The sequence below is a fragment of the Rhyacophila brunnea genome, unplaced genomic scaffold (genome assembly GCF_057557595.1).
Source record: "Rhyacophila brunnea isolate RB1 unplaced genomic scaffold, BYU_Rbru_1.0 scaffold_3, whole genome shotgun sequence".
NCBI lineage: Eukaryota > Metazoa > Arthropoda > Insecta > Trichoptera > Rhyacophilidae > Rhyacophila > Rhyacophila brunnea.
Window position 1 is genome coordinate 13,985,633 of NW_028232965.1, and position 18,027 is coordinate 14,003,659.

Sequence of the window (18,027 nt, forward strand, 5' to 3'; positions counted from 1 at the left end):
AATAATTTTATAGAACTCCGTTTTACTAAAAGGACACAATAAATAAAGAAAATGGATTAATTTCAAAATACAAATACTAGCAAAACCTTTACTTCAATATTTGTTTTTAATTTATGATGAATAGATAAACTTTTTAAGTACGTACCATTACTAAATCATGTGAAATTTTTCGTTTTGTTTTTATTTAGATTAAAGATTTGGGTACCTAATAATTAACTATATAATGTCTACTGTAATGGGTTGAATATAGCATTGAAACATAATAAAATAAGTTATACTATTATACTAATCACAATAAGTATATAACTGTCTATAATGTTTATCCCTAATAAAAGAATGGTATTTTTTATACATATTTGACTTCATAAATCAATGCCGTGTTGTTGTTTTTCCATTCACCCTTTAGACGTCAGGCTTAAGAACGATCTACCCTAGCCGGGAAACTGACTACTATTGCAGGACAGCGTAAGAAAGGGGTCGGAGAGAGAGTGCGGGACTGAGAGGGAGAGGGAGAGGACGCTCACGTGACCCCTCTGCCTATCGATCGGGTAGTGAAGGCATGCGCAGGTCGATCGACCGCCCCGCGCGCCGACATTCTAACTACACTCAATCAAAAGAGAAAAGTGGATGGAAGTGTGGCGCCGTGTGTGCGAAATTCGCTTTTTCCACCGTCGTTCCGGTCATTCGACGTGGACCTCAATGAAGTTTTCGCGACGTCGATGATCGCCGTCGACCTGTCGTGGCGGACTGTCTGCCGAGGTTCGGAGATCCTCTGACGTCCAGTCCCGTGTTATGTGCGACCCCCAACGCCACTCCGACACCAGGGGATTGTGACGCGCGGTTACGCTAATTTACTTATTGCGGTGCATCCACGGAAGAAATTTTAATAACAGTCTATCAGCAAGAACCGACGAGATACTATACTACCATCGCTTTTACGATATATTCTTAACAAGAAAAAAACAAAAAATAACATCTACTTTAAAAGTTGACAACTACTAAGATTTAACGGCGGGTTAATATTATATTTATTTTTTGTTTGTTATATAAGTATATTATTTAACGCTCCATCCGATATGTGTATGTTTCTGTGAGCGTCGATCCTGAAGTCCACAATGGGGACCGTGTTGAGTTTCAGTCCTCGGGAGAGGAGGCCCGGGGGCCCCGCCCCGCCTGACTTTACTCTCAACAATTTCTCCTATGAGCAGCTGAATAATGCCAAAAACAGGGAGAACAAGGGAGTGACGGCGTCGGCGGGGTCCGCACCCGCCCTCCGCGCGTCCCGAGACAGTCTCTCCCACAACCACTGCGCTCTCACCATCAATCACAACATAAACAATGACAACGCCAAAATAATATCAGAAAAGAACGCTCTAGAGAAAAACCTCAAGAAGCACTCTCTCTTTATCAACGCTCTCTCGTGGAAGAGGTTCTCGACGGCGAACAACAACAAAAAGAAACTGGACAGCAAAAACAAAAATTTGGCCGTTTTCAGACAGCCACTTTCAGACAATGTGCTCCCCCCGGTCGTGGACAAAAACAAGAATATCGAGCAGGCAGCTTTGCAAGTCAGAGGGGCGCCCGCTTGTTACTTTCCTTCGGCTCCTTTGGATGTTGTCAGAGCTATCAACACCAATAATAATACCAACCACTTGCATGGATGTCCGGAAAAATTGGTTTCCAAATCAACTCTCTTGGCTCCGTCAGCGCCCATTCAGACAGCGCCTCAAGTGCTGCCGAGAAAAACTGTGATCCAGGCTTCCACTTCTGAGCTGCTTCGCTGTTTGGGATTGTACCTTCACACTAAGTGTTACAGGTTGAGAGACTTTCAAGCTGGTGATGCTGTCATGTGGCTGAGAACAGTTGACAGAAGTTTATTACTTCAAGGATGGCAGGTATGATTGGAACCCTGAATAACTTTATCATTAGCAATTAATAACTTAATCATTAGCAATCAATGCATTATCGAAATTAATGTAAAAATACTTATAATATTAAATCATTAACTGTAATTAATATACATTACATAGCTGAATTACTTAAAAATATTGTTTTTATGTTCAACTAAAAGATTTTATTATTATTTCATATAGATTTAACATTTTTCGTTAAGTATTATAGTGAGTTTATTAATTAAATAAAAATTACCATACCAATATAAAATTTAGTTTCTTCCAACTTCAATTTGTTATAAGTAAAAATACAACCAAGTGTGCTCTTATATAAGCGTATGGTTTAATAATACTAAGCTCTTCATTAGAAAAAATAACTAGATATCAGTCAACAAATTTATTTATACATTCTCTCAAAAGAAAAATCTTTTGTTTCCGTTTTAGTAGTACTATGTACGTACAAATTTTACGATTATTTCCATGATATTTTGTATGTACTATCTGTAGGATTATTTATATAATACATTCTAAAACTGATTATAAGAGGTAGGTACTTTCAAACTACATTTTCATTACATGATACTTGCCTGAAACAACGTTAATTAAAAATGAATAAATTATTATCCCGATACAAACACGCATGTGTGTACATAATGCACACCTATGATAATGAAAGTTAATTACTGGGCTGTACGTGTAATTTTATATTAATTTGGTATATTGATTTTGTTGGAACATTTCGTTAGCTTCTGTTGGTAGTATAACATTAAAAGGACACAAAGATTTCTGTCATTGTGAAAAAAATAACAATGTCAGCCATCTTATAAAATGGCGTCACGTAACACAGATAGTAAACAGCTTTTCTTACGATAGATGGCTAAATCAATAGTTATTTTTCTACGTAAACTCGAAATTCTTATCCTGGAGATTTATTGAAGAATTTAATTTTCGATATTAACTAAGTAACACACGTTGCTATAATTTATTTATACTGAGACTTGAATTAAAGAATATGATACATATAAGCTTTCCACTGTTATTTTTAACGTAAACCTGCGTATGATTTTGAAATATAATAATGGTTTATGTTGTTTTATCCAAGAATTATAAATTTAGATTGTGTAACTTATTATCATACCTTCACAACCATTATTTTCGCTTTGTGAACAACAAAATTGAAAATAAATTTAAGTTTTACATACCTAAGTAGAATTCATTCGTGACCATATACTAAATATTATATATAATAAGGATAGAAAGTTAATATTATCGACTGACAGTATTTCATTGAAATTGATTAAATATTCAAACTTACATAAATTTCCAAACCCGTCTCCGTTTATCTATGTTTCGATAAAACTTTAATTACTTACTGCATTAAACTCCTGCATCGAAGCATTAGATATGTACGAAGTCTTCTCTCACCACGTTATATATGCAGCGCATAGATCGCTTTTGTAGCACCGATGCAGGATGAGAGAGGGTCGGTCACAATGGCAGAATCCTTTAGGCTGTGCCATAAGTAAATGTCATAATATTCTCTGTACGGTATACAAAACATATGTCCAAGTCACGTGAAGTGCCTCTTCCTTACAAACATTAAATGCTTACAAAATTACAACATAAACCGTGGTAATAAAATTAATAAATAATCCATGATCACATGCAGAACTATTCTTTCATTTCAGTAATTTTTAAAACCATTTTTATCCATCATAATGGAGTAATTATATTATATGAGTGCGCTACGCGTGCCTACGATCACAACTTAGACTGCTACGTCGCTGCGTTGCTACGTCGTAGACAGTAGAATGGAACGTTTACGATATGATTTATTTAATATATATATATATATATAAATGGTAATTAATCAATCAATATTGAAAGTACTATTATATATGCATGTTAATTCTGTATCAAAATAATATAAGTATAGATTATTAATGTAATACCTTAACATCTAAAATATTTTGTTGCTATACATATATACTAATTTTTGTGAGCATACTTTGCTCTACAGAATTGAAATACGTAATAATTGGTTTATAATATAAGATTAATATAGATTTAATGGGTATAAAATTAGAGTCCTTAAAGTATTCGGGACTATTTTATTGGTCGTCAGTATTCAATGACGTATCGACTGATAAATATGACGTGGTTCTCATCAATTATTTTATATCGTTATGATGCAAGTTTGTCCAAACTAAAGGTGGGCAATAAACGATTTTCGATTGCAAGGGCATCTCCATGTGCGTAGAAAAAAATCAAACAAATTATGCAACGTCGTAGATATCTGCATATCAGTGTTAATTGAAAAATAACATATATGTATACAGAACGGTTATATGAGAGATAGGGAATAATCAAAATATAAAGAGCTATTTTTGAGTATAATAATATTCTCATATATTTTTTAAACTGTGTATTTGTTTATTCAAAATGTAAGACTCTTGCATTCTTTATATAAAAAAAATACAATAAGAAACCCCAGTATCCCAGGTCAGTGGGCTTTACCAATAATTAAGTTAACGATATAAATATGTTTTTGTTTTCATTTTATATAATTACAAGATAAAAAGAACTTTTTATATATAACGTTTTTAAATTTTCTGTTGAATCATATAAACTTGACTTGACTAGCTTAAGCGATCAAAAAAAATTGTAGTTGATAGAAATAATACTGAAATGTCATATTGATTTCCATAGTAACGCACGTATATATTAATATTAATAATTTAGTTGCTAGGACCCACTTAGCAACCAATAATAGTTTTACTTTTTACGGATTTCTTCCGAAATAACTTTTCATACAAAACAGAATTAACTGAAAATGAAATCAATTCTACTTAAAGATGGCTAAAAGTATTAAAAAATGCAACATATCTAGCTAGTCGGGAATTTAGTTGAAAATTGACTGCAAGATTTGTACCGGACAAACAACCACCGGACAAATAAGAATACGAGCTAAGAAAAACATTTTAATAATAATAAAAAAGAGTGTCTTTGAGATTTTTTCAAATTATGGGTATAATCATTGCATTGTACTAAATATGAGATTTACTCCAGTTTGAACAAAATATAATAAACAATGTGGGTTAATATACCTGCAAACAAATTTAGCGATTTTTTTCCATTTAAATTTGATTTTTTTTCATGCATAGAAAATATCATAGTAAAGAAATAAATGGCTACGTGTGTATTTTCTTTATGATACGCGTGAAGTTAACAATTATTGCAGTGAAACATGTAGAAGTAGTGTTATTCGTCGATTTTCATGGTAATATATGCTAAGCGTGTTCTATTTATACTTTTCCATCTTACGTCGTAGATATACTTGCATACGTATGTTTTATCGATATAATATTATATTCTATATATTATTATAATAAAATAAACAAATACACATAAGTGACATAACCATCATACTCGGTACTCTCAAATAGCTTCACTATTATTTTGTTAAAGTGTTTACCACTTAAAAATGAGAATTATTTTCAAATTATAATTATATTATATACCTATTTACATAAATAATGAATATAATAAATATGGTACAAAAATTCTAAAATCTTAGGCAGGTAATAAAATAGTTTTTATTATAAATAATATATTAAATTATAAAAATTTTACCTATGTACTTGTATAGTATAATGATAATTTATGTAAATTCATATAGTAACATAATGAATTAAATAAATAATACTGTACGGACGGTAAAGTTTGCATCGGTGCCGAAGACTGCCTGTTGAATTGAGATAAATTACAATAACAATATTGAAAGAATAGCATTACACTTCAGACAGCTATCTTTACATAACAATATACTTGCAGTATCTATACAGATTTACTAAGTAAAGTGAACTAATTATTTTAATATTGTATTATTCATTTTTCAAGTTTAAATTTTTAAAGAAAGTTGAATATATTTGTATATGTAAACTTGTTAATTCTCCAAAGTGCAGCGCTAATCATGTATGCTCATATAAATATGAGCTACGATTACAGACCAAATAATTTCACATTAGGTATTTAAGTGTCGTTAGTTTAATAATAATTAGTGGTAATTTTCTAGACAAATTATATTTTATATTCCGATTATTTTTAAGAGTCAATGTATCTAAACATTAAATGATTGCTAAGAATCCAATCTTCTCTACTGTACTTTAAAGTTGTGTTTTTTTTTCTTTTGTAAATGTACAATATTATATATATATAATTATGTGAAAATAAGGGAGCATTATTTTTATAATACAACAACCCTCAAAAGCTCCATTGTATCTTCTCCCTGGCTATTATTAACGGTCGGTGTAGTTAATAAAATGTCACGGCTTTCTATTTAAATGGCATATACCTATGTACGTGATACCATGTAAGAGATTTACTCAAACATGCAAACACTTCAGTTCAGTCTGAAACGGTGAAATATGTCTAAATACAATCAAGTGGGTACCTACATATATGTATTATATTTTAAAGTGAAAAGTTCACCGAGCTGGAATATCAGGTTCAATACCCAGACGTATTTATTGAACGGCGACATGTGCGCAGTTTAGAACTTTAAATTTTAAATTAAAAATAAAATAGAGCCTTGAAGGAGACAATAACTTTTGTTATAAATAGATTTATTAATAATTACTTGGCAAGAGTATACGTCCAAAAACTCAACTTTCAGTTTCAATCAATTTTGAATTAGTCTCATCATTGTATTTTATTACAAAAAGTGTAATACCGTAATAATATTTTAGAGCTTGGCTATCTTCAGTTTCTAAATTTTGCTAATTTATAGGGAAACGGATTGATATCCCTTTAAGTGGGATTTTTTTTATCTTAATGATACGATATTTTGTATACTTGGGATACCTAGTATAGCAATAGTTTTATAATTATTATTTTATTGTATTTATATCGTTAAATTTTACACATTTTTTCACTTATTTTGTTTTACCCTTTTATCAATATTATTGTTTATATATATATTTTTTTTAAACTTCTTTAAATAATTCTCAATGTAATATAATAAGTAATTGTTTGTTTGCACTAATAAAATTATCTCCTGTCTTAATGATTATGTAATCAATATAAGTAACACTGTGGTGTACCTAGAAATGTTTGGTCACAATGCAAACATCATATTACAAGGGCCCCGTCGGCGTTTTTTAAAAAAAACATCCAAAATCAAAGTCTTATTTAGCTCTTCCTTAGATTTTTTCTGTCCAAATTGATATTTAGACCTTTTTCAAAGTAAATAGAATGATACATATTGGTAGAAAACTATATCAATGAGATCTATGTTCATTTAAATGCTCACTACCGCGTTATTGTAAACTTCTTGCACACATGTTTATTGTTACTATAAAAAAATGTTTTTATGTCTTACTCTCTGATATACGACTACCAGATACAATTTGTTTTTGGCTAATTCTGGGATCTAAAATTTTGACTGGGATAGTAATCTCTACAGCGGATATCTACTTTAACATTGCGAGTAGAAACTTTGTTGATGATTTATTAATAATATTATAAGTTACCTACATTATAAACATATTAAATTTACTAAGAGACCAATCTATGTTTGAGCCGTATTTTTTGTATAGGTAAGTACTAATGATCGAATCATATCATAAAGATTACTTAGCTAATATTACAAGAGACTAAATTCATGAAATTTTCCTTTGAGGTACACACTGGTACCATTAGCATGACCTAATTAATAATTAGCTTACAGGGTTTTATGATTTACGTTTTTAATTATTCAGATCTTTCTCGTCAGTATCTTCCCGTAGGGTAAAGTAGTCAACTGCTTCCAGTCGTGAATAATTTACTGTAGGTACTCATCTTTTATAAAAGATACAACGTCCAAGCACAACATCCTTGAAAATCCTACTTGTATCCCATTTATAAGTTCGTATAAAATGTACTCTTAAGGCTTTACGGCTCATCCTTCAGATGGATTCATTTAATTATAATAATATAATTTACAGATACTTGATAATAATTGCATTATGTTCTGCATTTTATATTTGACTGAAACGTGATAAATAATTCTACAATATTTTTTGTATTTTATAGTTTTTGTTTCAAAATTCATTGTACTCACATACACTTATACCAGTGGCGAAGGGTGACTTTTGGAAAGAGGTAGGCTATGGATATCTGATAAAAAGAGCACACTTGTCAGGTATACTAACGAGAATACTACTAATGAATAGGTACACACTAGTAAATGACAACGACACACTAATTCAATGAAACTTCAAAAACTCATAGACGACATAAAAATGAGCGATGTGTTTAAATTACGTATTTTTCAAAACATGTATACCCATCAAAAATCATTAGATAAAATTTATTTTTATTTATAAAAACAATCTATACTTACTTATTTATTAATATTCGATTAAACGCCGTTGAAATTATTTTTTAAATTATCTAATTATTAATGATTTTGGACAAAGTGCGCAGTCGTGACAACATTATTATGCGCGAATGTTTTAGGCTCTGCGATAGGAGCTTACCTTATTTCGAACAAATCAGCAGACTTGCTGAGGTTACGAGACGTAAAGTCCATACGAAAAAAATTCAGAATTATTTCACACATAATCGGAGATTTATTTACGTCGAGACGTCGCGGCGTTTATTTTTTATTTACGGTGCGCTGTGGTATATTTTTTAATACCTTTTCAGTTGTTTTGTAAACTGTGTAATACTGTAATACGAGGGTGGGTCAATAAGTCCTTAGAAAAGCCGACAGGTGGCGCGACTAGTACTGTAAGCGATTTGTTTTCATGCAGCGGCACTACCGATTCAGCATGCTGCGAAGTTTCAATCAGATTGGTCGGGTTGTTGTGTGTTTCTCGTACATTTAAAAAAAAAAATTGCTTGTGGAAAATGGAAAAATGGAGAAAATTGAGCTTAGAGCTGTTATTAAACATTTTAATATAAAAGGGTTAACAGCAAAGGAAATAAAAAATGAGTTGGATTTAGTTCACGGCATATCTGCTCCTTCACTTGCAACTATTTATAACTGGTTAAATGAATTTAAACGTGGTCGTACATCAACAAAGGATGAACCACGCTCAGGACGTCCTGTAGAGGTGACTACACCAGAAATGATCAATAAAATCCACGATATGGTGTTAAGTGACCAAAGATTAAAGTTGAGTGAGATAATTGAGGTTACAGGGATCTCAAAAGGTAGCGTCATTTCTATTTTACATGACAAATTGGGCATGAAAAAAATTTCTGCAAGATGGGTGCCGCGTTTGCTCACAGTCGACAATAAACGCAATAGGGTGGTTGCCTCTAAAGCCCTGTTGTCGCTCATGCAACGCAATCCGGAAGAATTTTTTCGTCGCTTTGTGACTGTAAATGAAACATGGATACACCACTATACTCCCGAGACGAAAGAACAGTCAAAGCAGTGGATTGCGAAGGCAAACCATGTCCAAAGAAGGCGAAAACCGTAAAATCAGCTGGTAAGGTTATGGCTACTGTATTTTGGGATGCACGTGAAATTATTTTCGTTGACTATTTGGAAAAAGGAAAAACAATAACAGGGGATTATTATGCATCTTTATTGGACCAGCTAAAAAAAAAATTGAAGAAAAACGGCCTCATTTAAACAGGAAAAAAATCCTCTTTCATCAGGACAATACCCGTGTTCACACATGTTTACGATCAATGGCTAAAATTGAAGAATTGAAGTTCGAATTGGTGGACCACCCACCGTATTCGCCAGATTTAGCCCCCAGTGACTTTTTCCTTTTCCCAAACTTCAAAAAATGGCTAAGTGGACAACGTTTTTTTTCAAATGAAGAAGTCATCGATCGGACAAATGATTATTTTGAGGACCTTCCGAAAACTTATTTTTCTGACGGTTTAAAAAAAATTGAGAAACGTCTAACCAAGTGTATTGAGCTCCAAGGAGATTATGTTGAGAAATAAAAAAAAAATACAAAAATCAAAACTGTTTTAATGCTTTTTTCTAAGGAATTATTGACCCACCCTCGTACATTCCTATATATACGACATCTCTCGTTGGCAAAATAAATTATTTTTACATAACATAAAATAATGAAGTGATTAAGTATATAAATATGTCAATATGCAATTAAAAAATATGTTTCTTAAGAAGGTAGGCTTTAAATAATCGCCTAGTATAGAGTCTTCGCCACTGACTTATACTATGTACGTTGGCTATTGATTTGATAATGTACGCGCGGACATTGGCTTTATTAAATATGTGTTGGAAGGTAGGTGTGTAGATAATAGTCTGAGAACGCAGAAATGTTGCTCAGCTAAGGGTTCGAACCGCCCTTAAAACTAGATGGATATTAAAATATACCCATTTGTATTAAAATGGAATAGTACAAAAGTTATTTTATATATTTTCAATTATAAATAAGAGTACCATAATAAATATGGATTTATAATAATAAAAACAATACGTTAGAATAATAATCAAGTATTTCAATTAGACAAAATAGAAGTTATCGTATAAAAAAGGAAATACAACGAATAGCCATAATATTATCTACACAGTAAACGTACATATTAATTATACCTAGTCCCAAGGGAAAAGAAGTTGGAGTGAACAAATTACATAGGTAATTACTAGGTAATAAATAACAAGAGATATGAAACAACATAATAGAGTAGTAAAACACAGGAAGTAAATTCTTAGGCAACAGAAAATAATAACAATAATAATTTAAAATTGTAAAAAATAAATAAGACATAATATTTAGTAGGTACATAATGTATATTCAATCTCTTTGGTACATATTCAACACATTTTTTTAATATTTACTATGATACTTGATTATCACAGCAAAGTATCAGAGTATGAATTATCTGCATTGATTTTAATTTATAATCCCTATAATTCCTATATATCTATTATAACAATATAAGCATACGTTTGAAAGACAGTTTGAACTAAGCTTTCCCCACTTCTGCTGCATATCATGCATTATATCCATAAACGTTTTGATTCGTTGTGCACAATAAAAAAAATAGGTTAACGCGGTCAATCATTGCACCTGCTCGAAGGTGACATTACTTTATAAATAAAATATAATATCTAAGTAGAGCAATAGGTTTGTACTGAAAATGAAAGCCATGCCGTAGGGCGTAGGTATTATGTGGATGACCTTGGTGGAAACTCTGTCATATGTTCGTTTGATTTTACTGTCACGTTTTATTACTGCAGGCTTTCCAATATGGCTGCTCTCTAACTGTCGCATGAAAGAATTACCTACATGAAATTGTTGTCATATTTTTATTTACCGTGTTGGAAACATGCGAGCATTTGTTTGACTTCGCCACGTAAATGTCTTCCTACTTTGCTACATTCAGCTGAAATATTTATGTTATGATACTATTTTATTAAAAATGTAAATCGAACAACTTCAAGAAGAAATTTGTGAAACTAGTTTGGAAATTATCATTTTACATGCATAGTTAGTTCTTTTTAGGGGATGCAAAATTACCGTTAAAATACTTGACCAGAGAATCGGTAAAAATATGAAGTTTATACCGGCATAACGTCTTTTTAATTATTCAGAAAAAAAATAACAACCATCACTCACTATCACACTGAATTCTATTAAAAAATTGATATTTTTTTTTGATATTTGGAATTTAATGAAATCATAATGCGACTAATATAACTTTAACTTCACACAATCTCAGCGTAGATACCTACAACTATAACCATGAAGAATTTATTGAAAATTGGAATAGCCATTGAATAAGAATCAGCAATGATTTCTGGTCCAAATTGTATATGCTGATATAAGTACTTATATCTCATTCATTGGGAATATTGTAGTTGATGGCTAAGCTTGATTATTGATTTGAGTAATAGCAGACCGGAGAGATTCATACGATTTATTAGGCAAACAAACTACAAATAATTTCGTTACTTGAAATTCTTGTTTCACATCGTTAAAAAAACGAAATACCGGTAATAAAAAATAACTTTACCAGTTAGTTAAATAGTCGATAGTTAAATTTAACTATATTTACCGGTAAGCCGGTTAACCGAAACCGGTAATGCATAATTCCGGTCTGATACATCTTGCTTACTATGTTATCTAAATCATTTTGACCATCAAACAAGACCAATCCACTGCTAAATAAAAGCATAAATGCAAGTCGATTACATATCAGTCCTGTACGTTGCGTTAATACAAAGTCGGCTGTGTTTGACACCTACTTCCGGTGCACTAAAGTACCTCGTCGATCCACGGTCTAACTTTCAGACGATTCTATTTATTGCATATCACTGAACGACTAGATTTGTCCACGGCTTATTTTCAATTCAAGTTTTGTATTCAGACCGTTTATATATACGTGAGCAAGGGAGAGACGCATGCCAGCAGAGAACCTAGCGGAAATATACGAAGCTTGCAATTTGAGATTTTTTTTTGATAATTTACAATTTCCACTGTATTATTTAATAAATATGTATCCGAAAACATTACAAAGATTTTTTATTTTTTATTAAACCTAAAGATAAACTTACAATTGTAAAAATTTTTAATAAAATGTGAATTCGTTGCAGGGTCAAATCTTATTATTGCATTATATTTTATGGTCATAATTATCATTAAAATTTATTTTATTAAGTTCTAGATTTTATGTGGTGTAGATTTTTGACTAATTCATCGTTTTAATATGTTTTATATATATTTTAAAAAACATCGATTTTTATAAAAATATAAATGTGTATAACTTGAAATCCTTTTTATTTATATCAACTCGAGCTTCAATATTGTGACCATGCGTAAAATAAAATTTGATATAAATAAATAGGATTTCAAGTTATACACATTTATATTTTTTTTAAAATCGATGTTTTTTAAAATATATATAAAAAATATTAAAACGATGAATTAGTCAAAAATCTACACCACATAAAATCTAAAAATTAATAAACTAAATTTTAATAATAAATATGGCCATAAAATATAATGTAATAATAAGATTTGACCCTGCAACGAATTCACATTTTATTACATTTTTTTTACAATTGCCAGTTTATCTTTAAATTTAAAAAAAATAAAAAATCTTTTTAGTGTTTTCAGATACATATTTATTAATTACTAAAGTTGAAATTGTAAATTATCAAAAAAAATCTCAAATTGCAAGCTTCGTATTTTTCCGTTAGGTGCCTCTTTTCGCCTCTGATAGTATCTATTGTTAAAAATATAGGTATTTTCTTTCCCCATTTTACTTGTATTTTTGTGAGTTTACTTTTCTAAATATTCTAAGTGACATGTTGCGCGTATATGTATTTAATACTACGTGAGAACTTCAATATGTTGAAGCTCTTTATATGTATGAAAATCTAGAATGTGGCTCTCGTTGACCTCATTTATACCCATTCCTGCTATACACATATTGAAAAATAAATCGTATAGACATACCTACGTATATAAAACACCTATGTTTTAAAAATTGTTTATAAATATATAATAAAGCCAACCAAAATTCTTCATAAAACCAGGTAACTTAAAATTCCAATAATTTCAATTACAAGTTATTAATCTTAATTTCAAATGTTTAACTGAAAATTTCCTATGCTTTTGTGCACACATTAAGTTGTTATGCGGAATAAATTATGCTTAGAAAAGTTTTTATTTTTGCAGCTTTTAAGCTAAAAATGACGTCACGTTAGAAACACTACCCAGGCGCCGAGCATGGCGCCGCGACGGCCCGAGCGATATTCTTAATAAAATTATAAGAAGACTTTGAAAAGTATTCAGTATTCGTGGATGACGCATGCTTTGTTTTATGTAAATGGTATGAATTAAGATTAAACCTTGTCTGCCTCAATTCTTTCAATGCCATTTACAGAAAAAATATCTTATAAGTAGCTTGTATTAAAAAAAAATAGGTTGTTATTAAGTCATTAATTAGAATTATAAGGTAGCCATTAAAACTTGTTTACCTATGGTGGTAAACCTATTTTCGAAAATGGACCTTCTAACTTTTTTAATAAAACTATTTTCTAACTGTTTATCGTCGTTATATCGTATGACCAAGTATTATATCATACGATATAAACTCATACCAATGATTCATAAATTTATAGAAATGTCACATTTTAATTAATAACTATCTCTCCAATCTATTACACCAGGGTTTCCCAAATTATATTCCGCGGAACGTGAATATGACGTGATCCGCGAAATCATCACAAAATTACCCCAGTGGGTCAAAACAAGCCATTATTGTTTTACTATCGTTTACTACGACATATATACAGGATCAGGCTCGATACCACACCGGATAAAACAAATTCAACTTTCTAATATTGTGCCTGATACCAAAAAGATAGTTGTTTTTGTCAAGAGGTAATTAAGAACTACATAAACTTATATTTTTATGTGTTGTGTTTTAAAAATACTTACAAAGAAATAAGTTTATTAGTCTTTTTTCTCACTTAAAAAAATATTGATTATGTATTATTTACCTACCCTACACAATAAACTAAGTGTTTGCGAAGTGTTTCGTCGTAGGAAAAGTTTGGGAAACATGTTCCAATGTTCTCTCTTACTATGTTATATAATATATTATGTTACATACTGTCATGTATGTATAAATTTTTACATATTGTATAATAATGTTTTTGTGCAATAATGAAGACAGCCATGACTTATAAACATGACGATATGGCATAGAGTTGCTAGTTACCCGAAAAATTTCTATGGCTTTATACTGTAAAAACTACATCTATCAATTTATTTTTTAATGTATGTAGGTTTAAAGTTTAAATTAAAGTTTTTCATTTTTCCTATTAAAGTTGTTCATTTTATTTAACTATTGCGGTAGATAATCAATGTCTAATGTTTGTGCCCAGTGATGTCCCTAGGCAAAATGCCGCCCTTAAGCACACTTTAAATGCCGCCCCCTTCCATTTTTTGTCTCAAATCGTATGCAAATTTGTTAGCTACTTACCTACTTTTTTCCGGCTATTTTAAACAGAAAAATACAACAAAAATCTCGAAAAAATGTCACACCGATGAGATTAGAGCATTTCTTTGAAAACTCTTAAATAGCGGTGGTTTTATGTACATAGAGGTCTGAAGAGATGACAAGTTTAGAGGAGAAAAAAATTCCAATAGGTACAACAATAGTTATGTTGACAAGATGTTCATGCTTCTATGTTTTAAAGTTTTAAACTAAGATATCGGTACTTTCTAACGAAGCAACCGCATCGTTTGCTTCATGATAAACGCCCACTGCTTTAAAAAGTTGTAATATTTGTATTCGTTCCTTCATTTGCCGCCTTTTATTGAGTGCCACCCCTGACCAACGCATGGTCTGTCTACCCTTTACAGGACGACACTATCTGTGCCCTTGAAGGCGTAGAGAAACACTATTAGCACGTGTGTAATAAACGTGTGTAGATAAATAATTGCATAAAAAAATTATTTAGAAATTTCCATCCATCTTTCAATCTTATAAGTATTAAGTATAATAAAGTCTCATCGTTCACATGGGGCAAAGGCTAACGCACTGTGTTCCAAATCAGTGTATCGCGGGTTTTAAGACCACAGTCGTTTGTTCAGTTGTTTTCATTCAATAATAATTATGTATTTTGGATACAGTGTATGAACCAAATGGGTTGAGAAAATAATAATTACTAACCTATCCTCGCATTAGAATGTTTTATTAATTGTAAAATTTATTATTTAATTACAATTTGCAGATTCGTATAAGGCTCATTTCAGCAAACCTATTTACATTCGAATTCGAAAAGTTATTTTTTAATAAATTTGGTAAGTTTCACTAATATGGTTTTAATAATATAATTATGTTCACTAAATATTGTTTACCATTATTTTCAGGACGTCGCATTCATCAACCCTGCCAACGTTGTCTTCGTGTACATGTTGGTCAGAGAACTGGTCGACGGAGAAGACATCAGCCGAGAACAGGACCTCCAAGCCGTGGTCCTCACCTGCTTGTACCTCTCTTACTCGTACATGGGTAATGAGATCTCGTACCCCCTCAAGCCATTCCTGGTGGAGGATTCCAAAGAGAAGTTCTGGGACCGATGCCTGCTTATAGTGAACCGCCTCTCATATAATATGCTCAGAATAAACTCCGAGCCTGGATTCTTTACTGAAATATTCACGGAACTGAAAGGGTGCGGAGTGGGCAATGTGTTGACAAGTAATATACCTGTGCAGAACTTGAATAATGTGTCGGTGGGTACTTGCAACACGATCAGTACCGCGGCTTGACGCAAGGAAGTGACAGTAGTCCGTCTCCTACTCGCTGATCAGCCGAGTCAAGTATAGGGAATCGCCCGCCCCGGCACCTTCGATAGTGGAAATGATGCATGTCATCTATGCTAAGAGATTATGGCAGATCTTGTAATAATTGATGATGTTTTGGGAATGAATTGAACTTACGTGGTAACTGTCTATAAAAGTATTCACTTTCTAGACAAGGAACAAGACATGGAATTATTATTACCGAATAAACAATTACATAGTCTATGTCATATACTGAAAAACTAAAAGTTTCAATACAATTTGAATAGACAACGGTATCGCAATTTAATAATAAATTATAATACGTACGCTTTACTTCGGGATGACGAGAGTCAATTATTTTTTGTTTAATTTGTGGAGCTTTCACAAAGCTTTTCGAGCTTACAAAAGTATTTACAATAACTAAGTAATAATTACTATTCCAGGTAAAGCTTTTTGCGTATTCTAATAAGACATTTATAAAGTTTGAGAGGTGATATTGCTTTATAAGATAAAACATGTCCCATTATTAGATATTATATTATTATTACGGTTAATGTTTTAAATACATTAAAATAATTTTCATTTGTTTAAATAATAAATAATTACAATCTATTGCTTCCGATCAAACAAAATAATACCTACTTGACAGCATTACTAATTATAGGTAGTTCCTAAAAATATATTATATTGAAATCCGACTTACTGACTATAAGAAAAACTTTTTATTTAAATTATCCATAGAAGTTACACTTACAAATACTTTACAAACTTTACAAATAATTATTCACTTTTTTTTCTTAAGTTCAATTATGTCAAAACATCATCCAACTATTACCAATTATTTACATAGAAAAATATAAATAATAACTTATTGGGAATATAATTATAAATGTAATGCACCGAGGTCGTATGTAAGTTTGTTTTGTAGAGAAGGTAAATTTATATGAAATAAGTTATGACATATGTATGATAAAATATGCAGTCCATGGAATCGTGAAAATGACATAGGTAAAAAAGTATACAAAAATTGTTGAAGTCCGTCTGATTGTGATTTTTGATTTTTGATGTTTATGCCCGATCATTGCCATTATTTCTTTCAATATAGCAAAATTATAACGTACCTACTTGCGCCCCGCCCTTCTACTCCTATGCTCATATTTCAATTTTCAATCCATTTGAGCGGCGGAAAAGATAGAAATTAATCTCATCTAAAAATGTCTTTGTAAAAATAGATTTAATTTTTTAGTTATTTTTCTTATCGGCATCGAGTCTTTTTGTATTTCCTATTTACTTTTGGATACAGTGTATCCGAACCTTTTTATTATACTATAAACAACTTTTGTAGTTTTTCAACAGTTTTATAATTATCAGATTACCATTTAAAAAGATCTTTTCCTAATAATTGTACTCAATACGTTCTAATGTAATTAAACCTCTCTATAAATACAAGCTTTGTGATTTTAGAAGGAGAATACTATACTCACTGTCATGCACATAAAAATAATATTGTAATGTGAAATGTTAATGACATTTAAGTAAGTACTACCTAAATCAATATTGATATACTTAATAAAAAAATACTTCTTTTACAATTTAATTTTCATGAATTATTATACAAATACCTACCTATCATTGTATTATGTTAATATTAACATTATTTATTTTCTAAAATTATTGTTATACTATTATAATTTTTGTATGATCAATTTTGTAAATCGTTATTCAATAACAAAAAAAAATACTCTTCTGATATTAATGTACTAGTAAATCTTGATTCTGGGTAGGTAACTACTTATTTATATTTACTGCATCATTAACCATCTTAGAATTAAATATTAAATGAATAAATTGTAAAATTT

The 18,027-nt window shown here is 30.9% G+C and overlaps 1 protein-coding gene across 1 annotated transcript; it reads left to right on the forward strand.

Annotated features, from left to right (window-relative positions):
* The first annotated feature begins 617 nt into the window (after window positions 1-617).
* Window positions 618-16,836, forward strand: Cdk5alpha (Cdk5 activator-like protein). Its single transcript, XM_085952644.1, has 2 exons — window positions 618-1,895; window positions 15,755-16,836. The coding sequence occupies exons 1-2, from the start codon at window positions 1,116-1,118 to the stop codon at window positions 16,151-16,153; spliced, it is 1,179 nt and encodes a 392-aa protein (XP_085808770.1). The 5' UTR covers window positions 618-1,115; the 3' UTR covers window positions 16,154-16,836.
* The last annotated feature ends 1,191 nt before the right edge of the window (window positions 16,837-18,027 follow it).

What these genes read in the sequence shown, in the direction of transcription:
- Cdk5alpha (XM_085952644.1), top strand. Translation starts at nt 1,116, where the DNA reads ATGGGGACCGTGTTGAGTTTCAGTCCTCGGGAGAGGAGGCCCGGGGGC. An exon ending in TATTACTTCAAGGATGGCAG is followed by an intron (nt 1,896 to 15,754) that starts GTATGATTGGAA and finishes CATTATTTTCAG; the next exon opens with GACGTCGCATTCATCAACCC.